This window comes from Pseudorca crassidens, chromosome 13, assembly GCF_039906515.1.
Source record: "Pseudorca crassidens isolate mPseCra1 chromosome 13, mPseCra1.hap1, whole genome shotgun sequence".
Taxonomy (NCBI): Eukaryota; Metazoa; Chordata; class Mammalia; order Artiodactyla; family Delphinidae; genus Pseudorca; species Pseudorca crassidens.
This window is the reverse complement of record NC_090308.1, coordinates 65,562,692-65,575,813: the sequence shown is the minus strand read 5'-3', so window position 1 is coordinate 65,575,813 and position 13,122 is coordinate 65,562,692. Positions and strand designations below refer to the sequence as shown.

The 13,122-nt window shown below is 38.4% G+C and overlaps 1 protein-coding gene and 1 long non-coding RNA gene across 5 annotated transcripts in view; one reads left to right on the top strand and one right to left on the bottom strand.

The window, feature by feature from the left end:
* The window catches only part of MAP3K7 (mitogen-activated protein kinase kinase kinase 7), a 68,194-nt gene extending 60,137 nt beyond the window's left edge, over positions 1–8,057 (bottom strand). Inside the window, exon 1 of one of the 2 annotated variants that reach the window (XM_067702557.1) lies at positions 7,671–8,057. In XM_067702557.1, coding sequence (XP_067558658.1) covers positions 7,671–7,790 — 120 coding nt within the window. In that variant the 5' untranslated portion in view covers positions 7,791–8,057. The remainder of the gene's footprint in view (positions 1–7,670) is intronic. The other variant, XM_067702558.1, reaches the window with a different exon arrangement.
* Positions 8,058–8,212: 155 nt separating this feature from the next.
* Positions 8,213–13,122, top strand: part of LOC137204726 (uncharacterized) — a 42,423-nt gene continuing 37,513 nt past the window's right edge. Inside the window, exon 1 of one of the 3 annotated variants that reach the window (XR_010933804.1) lies at positions 8,213–8,295. This is a non-coding gene — a long non-coding RNA (uncharacterized lncRNA). Of the gene's footprint in view, positions 8,611–13,122 lie in introns of all 3 variants that reach the window. The other 2 variants (XR_010933806.1, XR_010933805.1) reach the window with 2 other exon arrangements.

Below are 13,122 nucleotides of genomic sequence, written 5' to 3'. Positions count from 1 at the left end.
TGCCATCTGAGGAGGTTACTAACTTGATATTTGAATGACACATGGAACCGAGCAAACAAGAAGAAACAACTAATGTAAAGGCCCTAAAGGGGGAAAAAAACCCTCATTTCCTATTCAACAATATTTGAACCCCATCTAGAGACTAGGCGTTATCCTACGCATTCCAGACAAAGAAGGGAACAAACCAAACCAAAATCCTCGCTCTAACTACTTATATTCTCATGGAGGGAGACACATAAAGAGGAAGCAAGATTTATTTTTTTAAAAAAAGATATATTTTAGAAACTAATAAGTGCACTAAGAAGAAAAGCAGCATAATTGTGTGTGTGTGTGTACACGTGTGTGCACTACCCCCACCCCAGTTTTAAACAGGATAGTCCTGCAAGGCCTCACTGAGAAAGGTGATACTTTAGTGGTGACCTAGAGGAATACTTGGAGTGTTTGGTGTGAGCGGAGCATAGTGGGAAAAGGGAAGAGTGATGCAGGATAAAGGTGGAGATAGCATTGACATATACACACTACCAAATGTAAAACAGATAGCTAGTGGGAAGCAGCCGCATAGCACAGGGAGATCAGCTCGGTGCTTTGTGACCACCTAGAGGGGTGGGATAGGGAGGGTGGGAGGGAGACGCAAGAAGGAGGGGATATGGGGACATATGTATACATATAGCTGATTCACTTTGTTATACAGCAGAAACTAACACACCATTGTAAAGCAATTATACTCCAATAAAGATGTTAAAAAAATAAAAAAAGATAAAGCTGGAGATAGAGGCAGACTCTGGATCCTGAACGGCTCTTGGCACCATGAAAAGGAGTGTGGATTTAATGGGAAGCAATTAGAGGAATTTAAGGAGGAATGTGACATGATTTTGCATTAAAAAAAAAATCATTCTGGCTCTAGTGTGAAGAATGGATTGTAGGGAAGCTAGTATATATACAAAGAGAGACCCGGTAGAGGCTGTAAAAGTAGCCCAAGCAAGAGAGAAGAGCTTTGAGGACAAGGTTGATGGTAGTGCAGAAAAATGGGCAGATCTGGGATAGGTTTTAGAGGTAAAGTCAATGATGATCTCCATGCAGGCAGGACAGGTGGACAGGAAAAGAGATGAATCAAGGATAACGTCTAGACTCAGCACCAGTTTAATGAAGGATAAGAAAGACTGGAGCAAGCAGATTTTCTTTCTTTTTTTTTTAATGACACAGAGTTCTGATTTAGTCATATAAAGCTTAAGATGCCTATTAGATCCGAGCGGAGATATCAAGAAAGAAAGTGGAAACATGAGTCAGGGAGAAGTCAGGCGGGAGATGAAAACTTGGGAGAGTCATCAGCATTTAGTTGGTACTTCTAGTCAATCAACTGGATGCTGTGACCAAAAAATAACATGTAAATACTGGGGTCCCAGAACTGAGCTTTGAAGCACTTCAACATTTAGAACACAGAGGAGAAGGAACCAGCAAACACTGAGATGCAGCAGTCAATAAGGTAGCAGGCAAACCCGGAAAGTGCCACAAGAAGCCAAAAAAGAAGAGTTTCAAGAAGAAAGCAGACATAAAAACAGCAAAAGCATTAAGCCAATGGCTCTCTAAGTGTGGTCTCTGGGCCGGAAGCATCTTCATTGCCTGGAAATTTGAGAAGATGTTATTCTCAGGTTCCCACCCAGAATTACTGAGTCTGAGGGTCCGGCCCAGCAATCTGTGTTTGAACAAATCCTTCAGGTGATTGTGATATTTGAGAATTACTGTATTAGGTTATATTAAAACCATAATTGTGAGACAGGACACTTCACTGGAAACCATGACATAGACCAGAGAGCCCTCCCTTGCTGAAGTTTTCCATAAATAATATGGACATGACATCTTGGGCAGGAAGAAAGGAAAAGGAGAATTCTTGTGAGCAACCTAATGTTTTTCCTGACACATGGTAGATCAGGAGAAAAGAGTGGCACAGATGGCAAACTGCGACACAATGGCAACTGAGGTAAACAATGAAAAAACTAATATTCAAACTACAAAACACTGAAAGGAAGTCACTTTTTACTTACTACCAAATTTCTAATTCAAGTTCACAATCAAATATGCTTTTTGGATTGCATTCATATCTTAGTAAGGTTCTTTGACATATTATCATTAACAATTAGTTTGAACTGACAGCTTTCCCCAAAGATCAGTTTTCACCAAGAGTGTAAAAAATGGTGCACATCCAAATTACAAGTATCCCCTCCAACACACACATCCATCCAAAATGGTGAACCTAGAAATAAATATTTCAGATATTTTTCACAATCCCTCAGATGTAAAAATAGAAGAACAGAGGAACGCAAAGAGAACTTTGGTTTTAAAAGGGAAATCAATTTAGAAATATTTCCTTCTGAATTTATGAATGTTTTCTAAATTAAAATGTTCTCAGATTAATTCTCTTATTATATGTAGCTCTCCCCCTATGGTTTAGCCCTCATGGTTTTGGGTCCACAACTTTAGTCTCATGTAATAAAGCAGATTTAAATTTAATTTCTTAATAAAAAGTACAGAAGAAGAAGAGAGATGATTATAGAATATTTCCATGCAATTAGTATTAAAAGGCACAAAAACCAAAATCAGAAGTTGGTGTATGTGTTTAAAGAAAGCAACTCCTTTAAAAACTAATTTCTCTAAGATGGAAGACTACTCCATTCCTTTACTCAAGTTAGGTTTTTAAAAACAAAAAACCACCTAAACTAAAACTACATGGAAAAGCATGTATGCCACTGTGCTCTTAATTTACTATGAAATGATTCTTAATTGTGCCCAATTCATGTTATTTTTAGTTCAGTGACTGTAGCTGTCAGTTTGCTTTGGCTCTGTTCTGTGGTCTATGTGAATGGACCCTGGCTGTGCTGCCACTACTCTGGCTAGAAATTTGGAACATGACAGAACAAGCTGAGATCTTAACATTTATCAGTTAGAACCTGGAGCCTCCAACTATTTCAGAACTTCAATATCTATTAATAAACTGTGGCAGAGTAAACTGCCATCTGCTGACAAGACAGACTTGATAACATAAAAGTAAAACTTTGATTATTCAAACTTTCTTTTGACTTTTTCATGCAGTCTTTTAAAAGCAGCCATAAGACATCCGACCTGTTTAATAGGCCCTTCTTTCAAATAATATGCCCATGTCATCTTTTAAGCTACACATGCACAATATAAAAGTTATCGCTGTGGTTACCTCTTCACTGAGATAACAATTACAGATTTCTACTGAATACGATAATTACTAAGCTTCACGTGGAAGAGCTTATTAATAATTTTGGATGTTCATAATATTAATACTGACTAACAAATCTATAGAATCAGTTTATTCAGGCCACTGTAAGTTAGGTTTTTCTCTGTTATCAGTTGCCCATATACTTATAACGTAAAATTACAAAATGTACATCACTACCAAAGTTCTTCCTGTATTTCCCTTTAAAACAAAATCTTTGCATGTCTCCATGATGAAACTTAAGAAGATATAAATGCTGCAATGATTATATGTGTCTTGCACATATGCTATTCTTGACATCAACACTGTGGGTCTCCCCTTTAAAAAGCAACCATACTAAATATGGTCTTTTTAGCATTTTAGTAAAGGCCCACCAATACATGGCTTACTTTCAGCACCTCACCCTTTGCAGCATCTTTTACCCCCGGCTAAACCAAAGTATTTGCTAGGTATAATGGATTGTAATGGAATCAACATTTGCAAAGAGAATCAGATTTCATTTTTAGTGTAAATGCTACTTTAGCCGAATCACTAACTTATCTTAACCTCTGGTTATATCACATAAAAGAACCAGACCATATAAGAGAACCAGATGGACACTAAAATTCTCATGATTATGCTGTGGTAACTTCATTTACTCACTCAGCAACTATTTATAGAAAACCTTTAGATGCTAGGCATTGGAGTTACAAGTGGGAATAAGACAGGTTAAACTTTGCTGGAGGGATACATAATTTTGGTTACTGGTAAGTGCCATGAAGGATAACAAAAATGACAAAGATCTAGGTTGCTCAGGGAAGGCTTCTCTAAGGAAGTAACATTTGAAGTCGGACTTGAATGATGAGAAGGAGTCTGCCATTTGAAGTTCTGGGGGGAAGAGCATTAGAGGCAGAGGAACAACTGCAAAGAAAATTCATCTTAGTATCTTTGCCAATCTCTGATGCTTACTTTATTCAAAACGTAGTTTCAAAATCTTTCCCACTCAACGGAGCCTTCTGTGATAAACTCGACTTTCAAATTATGGGTTAAATGCTCAATTTACATTACATTCATAGTTTTAAATTTGTGGTCCTAAAAATCCAGCCTCACAGTAAGTCAAAGTTTTTAAGGAGAGAATCCTAGGATCCTTCTATTCATCTTCCATAATCTTAGCAGTATTATCCACAGAAGACACTGTTCATTAAACGCTCAAGACCAACTACTATAAAGGAAATCAGTATTTTGTTTCCCCATTCTTACAATAAGGTTTGGTTACAGAGTACTTCAGAAAGAACCAAAGTGACCCTGTAAATCCAAATGGAAAGAGCAAATGACTCAGGAGTGAGAAATCGCAAATTCATTTCCTGGCTCTACCATTTAATTAGACATGAGGCTTCTGGCAAATCAAATTCTATGACCATTTGTCAGTATCTGTAAAATGGGGGTATCATTTGCCCTATTTAACCAGGATTAGTTAGTCACAAACGACAGTCCACAAGAGGTCATGATCACTGTTCTTAAAGCTTACTGTGGAAACACAGCATAAATACTGCAAACAATAATGTGTTTTCATTTTAGAACTGGAAGAGACCTTACATGATCTTGTTCAATCTCTTATTTTACATGAGAAATCAGAGGCCCAGAAAAATAAGGTGACTTGCTCAAAGTTACTGAAACACATTATGGCAAAATCCGTATGGCATTGACATTTTCTAAATACCCAGCCTACTGGGTACACTTTTTTACCACAACACACTGCCTTCACCACTTCTTGCAAGCTAGTCCACAATGTGCATACCTCACAGTTTATTCCAACAGTCTCTACACTCAGATCCACAACGACAAAAGCTAAATGACTTTAAAAAAAGTACCTACATAGGTTTCTGATGCCGAGACCTGACATAATTTGATATCAGAACTGAATTTAGGAAGTTCCACGCTGATATTACTGAATCATGATATTAGAGATATTAGAAATGTAAGGCGTAAAATCAGCTGATGCCTTAAAAATATGCACCTACGAAATGAATGCATATTTGGCTCATGGTTGGAGTATTTTTCTTACATAGTTTCCAACTGAATCGATATAATGCTGATTCAATTACACTTATTTGAGAAACAGAATATGATTTTCTTTATTTATATGCAATATACCGGTACCACATAAAATACTGAAAGCAACATAAAATACTTTTTGTTTTTAGTCACCTTTCTCTGTTCTCTTATTCAAGATTTTAAGCCAGAAGTAGAATCTAAGTTAAGAAATAGTTACCGAGTGCTGTGCACCCTAGATTATGTAACACTGTTTTAATGTGAAAATAAAGAATATAATGAAAATTATGTAACAGTTTTAACATTAGAAGAGTCTAAATTCAATCTTTAACATGAAATTAAACTGCGTAATAAAAAAGTGAGAAGAATAAAATTAGATGACTGCCTGACATTAGAAAACTTCAGCTACAAACAAAAATTTACTCCTCAGGAATGTCCTAAAAATACCAAAGAAAAGTTGAAACATTATCTAAACTGAAGGAAGGGTCTTTGGAAACAGAACCTCAATCAGAAGTTAAGTGGCTTCGGAGGAAGAGCAGTAAAATGATAAATGACACCTTAGTAACCAAGAATGTAAAATGCTTTAGAAAGTAGTGTGGGAAAACTAAGGTGGTAAAAACCAAATGATGTAAGTCTGTGAAAGCATTTGGAAGACCATGAAGTATAAGTTATTATTATATGACAATCTGTAGTCTACAAGCATAACAGTTCACCACAGAGCAGACGTAAATGCTTATTTAAAAACTGTAATTCTTTTATATTGACTCACCAAATTTTCATTCTTAAAAAAGAAAGAATGTTAGCCATGAAAGCTGGATCAACTATCCAATTCTTAAAAAGGAATTTATCATAGCCTCAACAGAACACACACACACATACACACACACACACACACACACACACACACACAAATTCCCCCCTCTTTCCAAACTATGGGTCCTTCTTTTAGCCATGTGACCTTAAAGCAGGTCACTGTTCCTCTCTGTAACTCAGTTTCCTAGTAATGTGTGTCAGGCAGTGTTGGGTGTTTTGCATGTATTACCTAATAAAATCTGTTATACAAATAAAATGAAATAGAAATTATTATCCCTATTTTACAGTTAAGGAAATGAAAGCTTAACAAAGTTAGTCAGGAGACTTGCTCCAAATCATACAGCTAATAAGTGGCATAGCTGATATACTGAACTTTCATCTAACTCCTTCCAAAGGCTTTGCTCTTCCCACTTACACTATCTTGTAAAATGAGGTTGTTTTCAGTGACCTTTAAGGTTATTTTATTCAAGTAAAAATATGATTAAATAGTCCATTATTCTTCCAAAACATGCATAGAAAAAAATTATTTGTTGAAGGATAATTATCTCACTACTTTTAGCTTGCCACCACCTAAAAATAATTTTGAATTTTTAAAGTAGAGGTAATTGACAGTCTGTAATATAGGACATACAGGGTTCTTTTTGGTGTATGTAATGTAAGGTGCTTAGTACATTTTAAAAATGATAAATGGTAAATAACAGATACAATTTTCAACCAAAGTTTTAACACTTTCTAAAGTGTATCTTTACATATATACAGATTTTACTTTTCTAAATTTTGTGGACTTTACAACCAATCTCTGTGAATTTGGAAAGAAGCAGTTATTAAAGGCACATTATTACCTTGCTCTAAAATAATTTATTGCAGAATAAAGAATGGATTCGGGTTTTCTAACAGCGATTTTTGGTCTGATATATTCTGGTTGTCACCGAAATCATTAGTTATCTTTTCAGAATATGCTACTTGAAACATCTTTTCATCGTATAGCAGTCTACAGTACTAAAGGTGAAATGAATCTAAAGTAGTCTAATTGAAGGCAGAACACTTACTATTACGACTACTGCTCTATGGAATCGGCTAAGCTGAGAACCATTCCGTACTCGGGGAAAAACTGTGTTAGACCTGGGGATGTATTAATTTATCAAGCATCCATAGAACACTCACTGGGCGCCAGACGCTGAGCTGGAAGTCGAACATAATAAAATCCTTAGCCCTTAACAACACTATGCCTTAGAGAACCAAAACTCCAAAACGGCCATGGTCTTTGATGAATTTTACTACTCAACAGATTCGAGAACTGGTGGACCACACGACCGCACCAGTTCATCCTTCTCTGTTTGAGATGACCCAAATCCAGGCACCGGAATATCAAATTCAAACTCAAGAGTGCCGAAGTGAGGAAAAAAGAGAGCTACACCGGAGCAGTTGAACGCGGAGAGTCCCCTTTACACCCGGTCTCCGTGGAGTGTGGGGACACCCGGTGGACCCCACGAAACAGAGGGGTCGAGGAGGCGCCTTAAGAGTCGGGACCAGGAAGAGACCTGGGCCGGCCGGGGCCGGCGCCTCCGTGCCGGGCCTCGCTCACCTCTTCCACTTCGATCTCCTTGTAGTCGATCTCTTCAAAATTGAGGACTTGGGAGGGGGCTTCGATCATCTCACCGGCGGAAGACGAGGAAGACGAAGAAGCGGCGGAGGCTGTAGACATGATCCCTTGCGGAACCCGGGGGGCCAGGGATGGTTGCGGCCCGGACAGTCCGGGGGAGACCCGCGCCCACCGGCCTCCGGACCGACCTTCAACGTGGAGCCACGGCGGTCCGTGCCGGGGACAGGGGCTGCGGCCACAGCCGAGTCCCGGCTCAGGCTCCGCTGCGTTTTCTTCCGCCGGGCCCCGCCCACAAAACTTCCGGTTCCGGTCTAAAATCGGAAACCAGAGGTGGGCGGTGAGCTCAAGGGAGGGGAGGAGAGAGTTTGGTGACAGAGACAGAGAAAGGAAGGACGGGTTGGGGGTGGAGTGGGGGAGGGTGAGAGGCTAGATTGGACCCGTTGGACAAATTTCTCAAGATCTTTGTTAAAGGGCCTCAGCAACCGGAAGATACCGCGAGAACTGGCGCGTGACGTAATTAAAACGCGCGAACGGAAGTGGCGCAGGGCATGATGGACTATCAGTATGGTTGGTCCTCTACGAACCGGCGGGAAAGATAAAACCTTCGGTTTGTACTCTGCTTCGTGAACTATGTTGTGACCCCGCTCCCTTTTCCCTCAGAGACCTGCAGACGGACGGTAGTGTTGGCTTGAGTTTTTGTTACGAAGCTTACTTTTCAGTTTCACCCCTAAGCTAAACTGAACTATTTCTTAAAAAGCCTTGGAAAATGTGTTTCCCTCAATGTGTTTGGAAGGAAGCGGTTGCTGTTACTTTGAGCCAGTCCCTGATGCTATGAGAAATTCTAAAGAAAATAATACACAGCGAGCCAGCGCGTGTAACCTGATTTACACTATGTAGCCTCACGAACAGAAGTTAATATTAGGTAAGGTAGATACTTATAATTTGGCATAATTTGTCGTTCATCTGAATTTATGGGGTGTGTTATGGTACGTGTTGGAGTGCAGAGCACTGTGCTGGATGCTTTACATTTATAGTTTAATCATTAACAGTAGCCTTGCAAGTTAAATATTTTTGTTGCCATTTTCAGGACGTGAGAAAATAGGCTCAGAGTAAAACAATTACGATTCTCACAGGCTAGTAGAACCTAAGTCCAAATATCTATAAGGCGGAAAGTAATGCCGGTGTTGTATCAATACTATCAACACAATTTTTAGTTTTAAACTAGCTGTTAAACTTTAGTCAGTTTGACCTGAAGCCTAACTGGGAAAATTGGAGTTAGAGATGAAGGTTTAAGGACCAAGGATGAAACCCTGGGAATGTCAAATTCTAAGTCTCAGTTTGAGACCAAAAAGGAACAGGCAAAAAAGTGGGGGAATGGTGATCGGAATATCACTGTAGGAGAGCTTTTCAGTTAAGGAATAGCCAGCCAAATAAATGCTGTACAGAAGTAAGTTTAACTCATTTGGGATTGCAAATAGGTCATTGAATTTGGCAATTAAGAAGTATGAACTCCTGGAAAACATTCTGTCATTTTTTGTAGTTTTAGTAACACTCAATGGTAGTTTGGTGAACGGGTAAGAGAATGAAAGAAAGAATAATTTCTTCTCACAGCACAATCTCTGGATGATCTTACCCAGGGTCTTGACCACTTTTATGATGATAACTCCCAATTTCTCCCACTGTTAAAATTTTTCCTGAATTCCGGACCTATTGGACATCTCTATTTAGATGTAACGTAAGCACCCAAACTTCAAGATTCCAAAAGCGAATTCAGAAGTTATTATCCACCACAGATACATTCTTCCGTGTGCATTTTGTGTCTCCAAGAAGGATCCTATCATCTACTCAGTTGTCCAAGTGAGAAATCAGAGCTTTATTTCTACATGTGAAGTGATGCTTAGTGCACTAGTAACCAAATAGAAGCATATTAAATCAGTGGGATAACCATTTTTACCTGTCATTTTTTTACTCAAATTCCCAAACTAGGACGGTCACCTCTTAACCTTGTCCTTTCACTCTGCAGGTCATATCTAATTTCTCTTTTTAACACGTTGAGCTTAATACAATGGATGCTACCAAGTGGGAATTCAAGAAATATTTGGAATTCAAGAAATATTTGTTATATGTTCTAGCTGAATGAATAGGTTTTGCCAGTCCTCACTTTCCCTGGAGTGCAAGATCTGTTTTCTATACCTTCAGTTTAGGACTAGAATCCTGCTGATAAGGGACTAATCACTACAGCCATGATGCTGTTATGCTTGATTTTTTCCCCCCAAATTTTGTTAAGAAAAACATCAAACATACAGAAAAGTTGAAAGAATTTTACAGTAAACACCTATATACTTACCACCAAGATGCTATCATTAACATTTTATTATACCTGTTTTATCATGTATCTGTCTATCCATCCACTCATACATCTGTCTTATTTTGTTGGATGCATTTCAAAGTGAATTTCCTACATGATCTTGAACATCTACCCCAATACTGTACTTCTCCTTCTGTGTTTTATGCACCGATTTGGACTTCTGATATTGATAGTAATCGAAAATCAATTCTTGTCCTATTTGCTTGCAGATTTTCTTCCTCCCTCCCTCCCTCCCTATCTGGCACCTCTTCACTAGCTTCTGATAATAAAGTCCCAGCTCTCAGCCCTGCTTATGTCTCTGGCTCTAGTCATCCCCAAGGTCCAATCTTCCCCTCCCATTCTATGCTTTGACTTCATGAGCCAATAAATTACCGTTTTTCATTTAAGCTGATTCAACCTATATTTTTGTCACTTGCAATCAAAGAATCCTAAGCAATGTAGTTTGAATCCAGAGAAATGAGGGAGGAGAATTTGTCTCAGTTTACCTCAATTTTGACTTTGTATTCCTTTTAACTTCTTTAACTTTCATGAGTTACAGGTGGAAGCTTGAACCTCACAATTTCATGTCAACTTCAGTCACTAGTCAATTGCATCTCCACAAATTTCCAGAGATACACATCAAGCTATTTAACTGGTCTCCTTGAATTTCCTCCCAGTTTGAGGACTCTCCACCACCCATCCTCATGTCAGTGTCCTAATAACTACTCTCTAACCTTCAACTCTGTCTTCAGTTTTAACCCTTTTATAGTACCCAGGGGATGAGGGCAAAGAGTTTTGAAATCCATTTCTCACCATCTCTTTGTGTGTTGTAAGTGGGATTCTCATCTTACTTTGCTCATTTGGGATATGAAGGTATCTGACACCTAATTTCATGGAGGCTTAGCAGAAGCAGACTAAAATAGTTTCATTTTAATATTCTGTTGCACTGCCACGTGTCAATATAATACCTCAGAGAAAGGGTTCCATATTTTATCTGTTAATAGGACTTTTGTGATGAGTAACAGGAAACTCAAGGTAACATTGCTTAAACAATAAAGAGGATTTATTGGCTTAGTTAAGTGGGAAGCTAAGAGCTAGAACAGGCTTCAGGTGTCATTTGTTTCATAAACAATGATAACATCAATAATTTAGTTTCCATTATTGTCTTCTGCTTTTTGTGGTATTTGCCATTGCTCTAGAACAGAGTTTGTCAACTTTTTTTTTCCCATTATTGATCCCCTAAGGAGCCTTTTAAGACTTTTTTTCATGGCCCCCCAGCATTTTAATACCACATATATATTGTGTATATGTTTATGTACGGTATGCATATTTATGCTTTATACCTAAAGAGAGTAAGTTTTCTCTCCCCAGTTTTCACCCCCTGGGAAATGATATCACCCCCATTAAGAATGCATGCTCTAGCAGTTTCATTTTTCATATGAGGTCACGTTGTCCAGTACAGTGACAGAGAGCATCTCTTTTGGTAGCCGTTTCAGAAGAGCAGGGAACTTTAAGCCCTTGGCAACTGTACCCTTGAGTGAAGAATGGGGACAGGCGTTTAAGATTGTGAATGTCTTGTTTATCCTAGATCCAGGACTCAAAGAGTCGTGAGCTTTGAGAAGGAGGAGCTGCTAACCAGAAGAAAAATCTAGAGACTTTTAAGAGGGGCAAAGCAGGGAATGGTTGCTGGGAATGCAACCAACAAATGTTCATTATTCATGTCTATTCAGGTTGAGCTCTATTCTTAGAAAATGTGTCTTTACTGCCTGTTCCAGAACCAAGCTAGCCCACCCCAGTCAAATATTATTCTTTCCAGGAAGTTCAGAAATAGTTTTCTGCTTCATTATATTCAAAACTGCAGTACGCAGAAGATAGCCAACCCCTTAGCAATTCGGTGAGTGGCTGAATGGAGAGTGGCTCCCCAAATTCCTGCATTTCTTTGATATTTGGGTTTATTCTGTATTTTCTACTCCGCACATCTTCATTCTAGGTCTTTCACAGTCCATGGGGCTGCTGGGAGGGTTTTTGTTCCAGGTGCCTGCAGTGTGGCTGGTCAGAGAGGGCTTGGAAAGGTGGGGTAGAGGTGCAGCTCCAAGGCATTATCTGACATGACACATAGCTGACATTTCTGTTTGCAGCTGATGTTCTTTTTTGTTCCTGTCCAACTGTGCTAGCTGCAAGGCAACTGATTTGATGGTGCCCGTGTGTCCTGCAGATAAAATTTCCATCATTGTTTTTGAAATACTTGATATGAAAAAGTTCAGCTGGTTTCAAAATCCATTCATGTTATTGGAAGGAATTTGAACACTATATTTGCTATTTAAATAACAGGAAGAGCTATTAGAGTTTTAAAATATGATTTCAACTTGTAAATTTTAAAATGTTGTAAAAATATTTAAACACTTTTTTCATTTCCTTTTATGAACATAAGTTCTCTTAGATAATGCCTATCAGGAATTTGAAGAGTTCATCTTTAAAAAGTCTTGGTAAGGATTGATAGTAGGCATTTCAATTATAAAAGCTTATATTAAAAAGTTATATTTATGAAGGAAAACTTATAAAAATTCTCTTAAAATTTTGAAAAATATATTTGATATTTATAAAATTCCAATGTTTAACATTATAATGCTTTATATTTATTTTTCAAAATTACAGTGTGAGAAAAGCAATGTTTTTTTTTTAAGTTAAGCCCAAATAGATTCTTTAAAATCTTTTCCAGTTTATTCCAGAGTATCTTACAATATTATCATTTTCAACCTGTGCCATTACATGAAAAAGTTTGAGGAGGCTCTTGTGGTAGTAACAGAAGTAATAGTGGTTTGAACAATGTAGACAGCGGCCATAGGGGTTATGGATAAATGGATATGAGAGATACTGAGCAAACAGAATTGGTGGTATGTGGGGGAAGGAGACAAAGGAAAGGGCAGTGTAAGGGGTGATTTCCAGATTTCTTACTCGTGCAACTCAGATGGGAAGGGTGCTATTTTCAGAAGCAGGGAAGACTGGAACAAGGTTGGGGGAGAAGAGAGTAAAGAGCAGTTTAAGACACTGAGCTCGAGGTGCCTGTGAGAGTTCCAAGTGTAATTA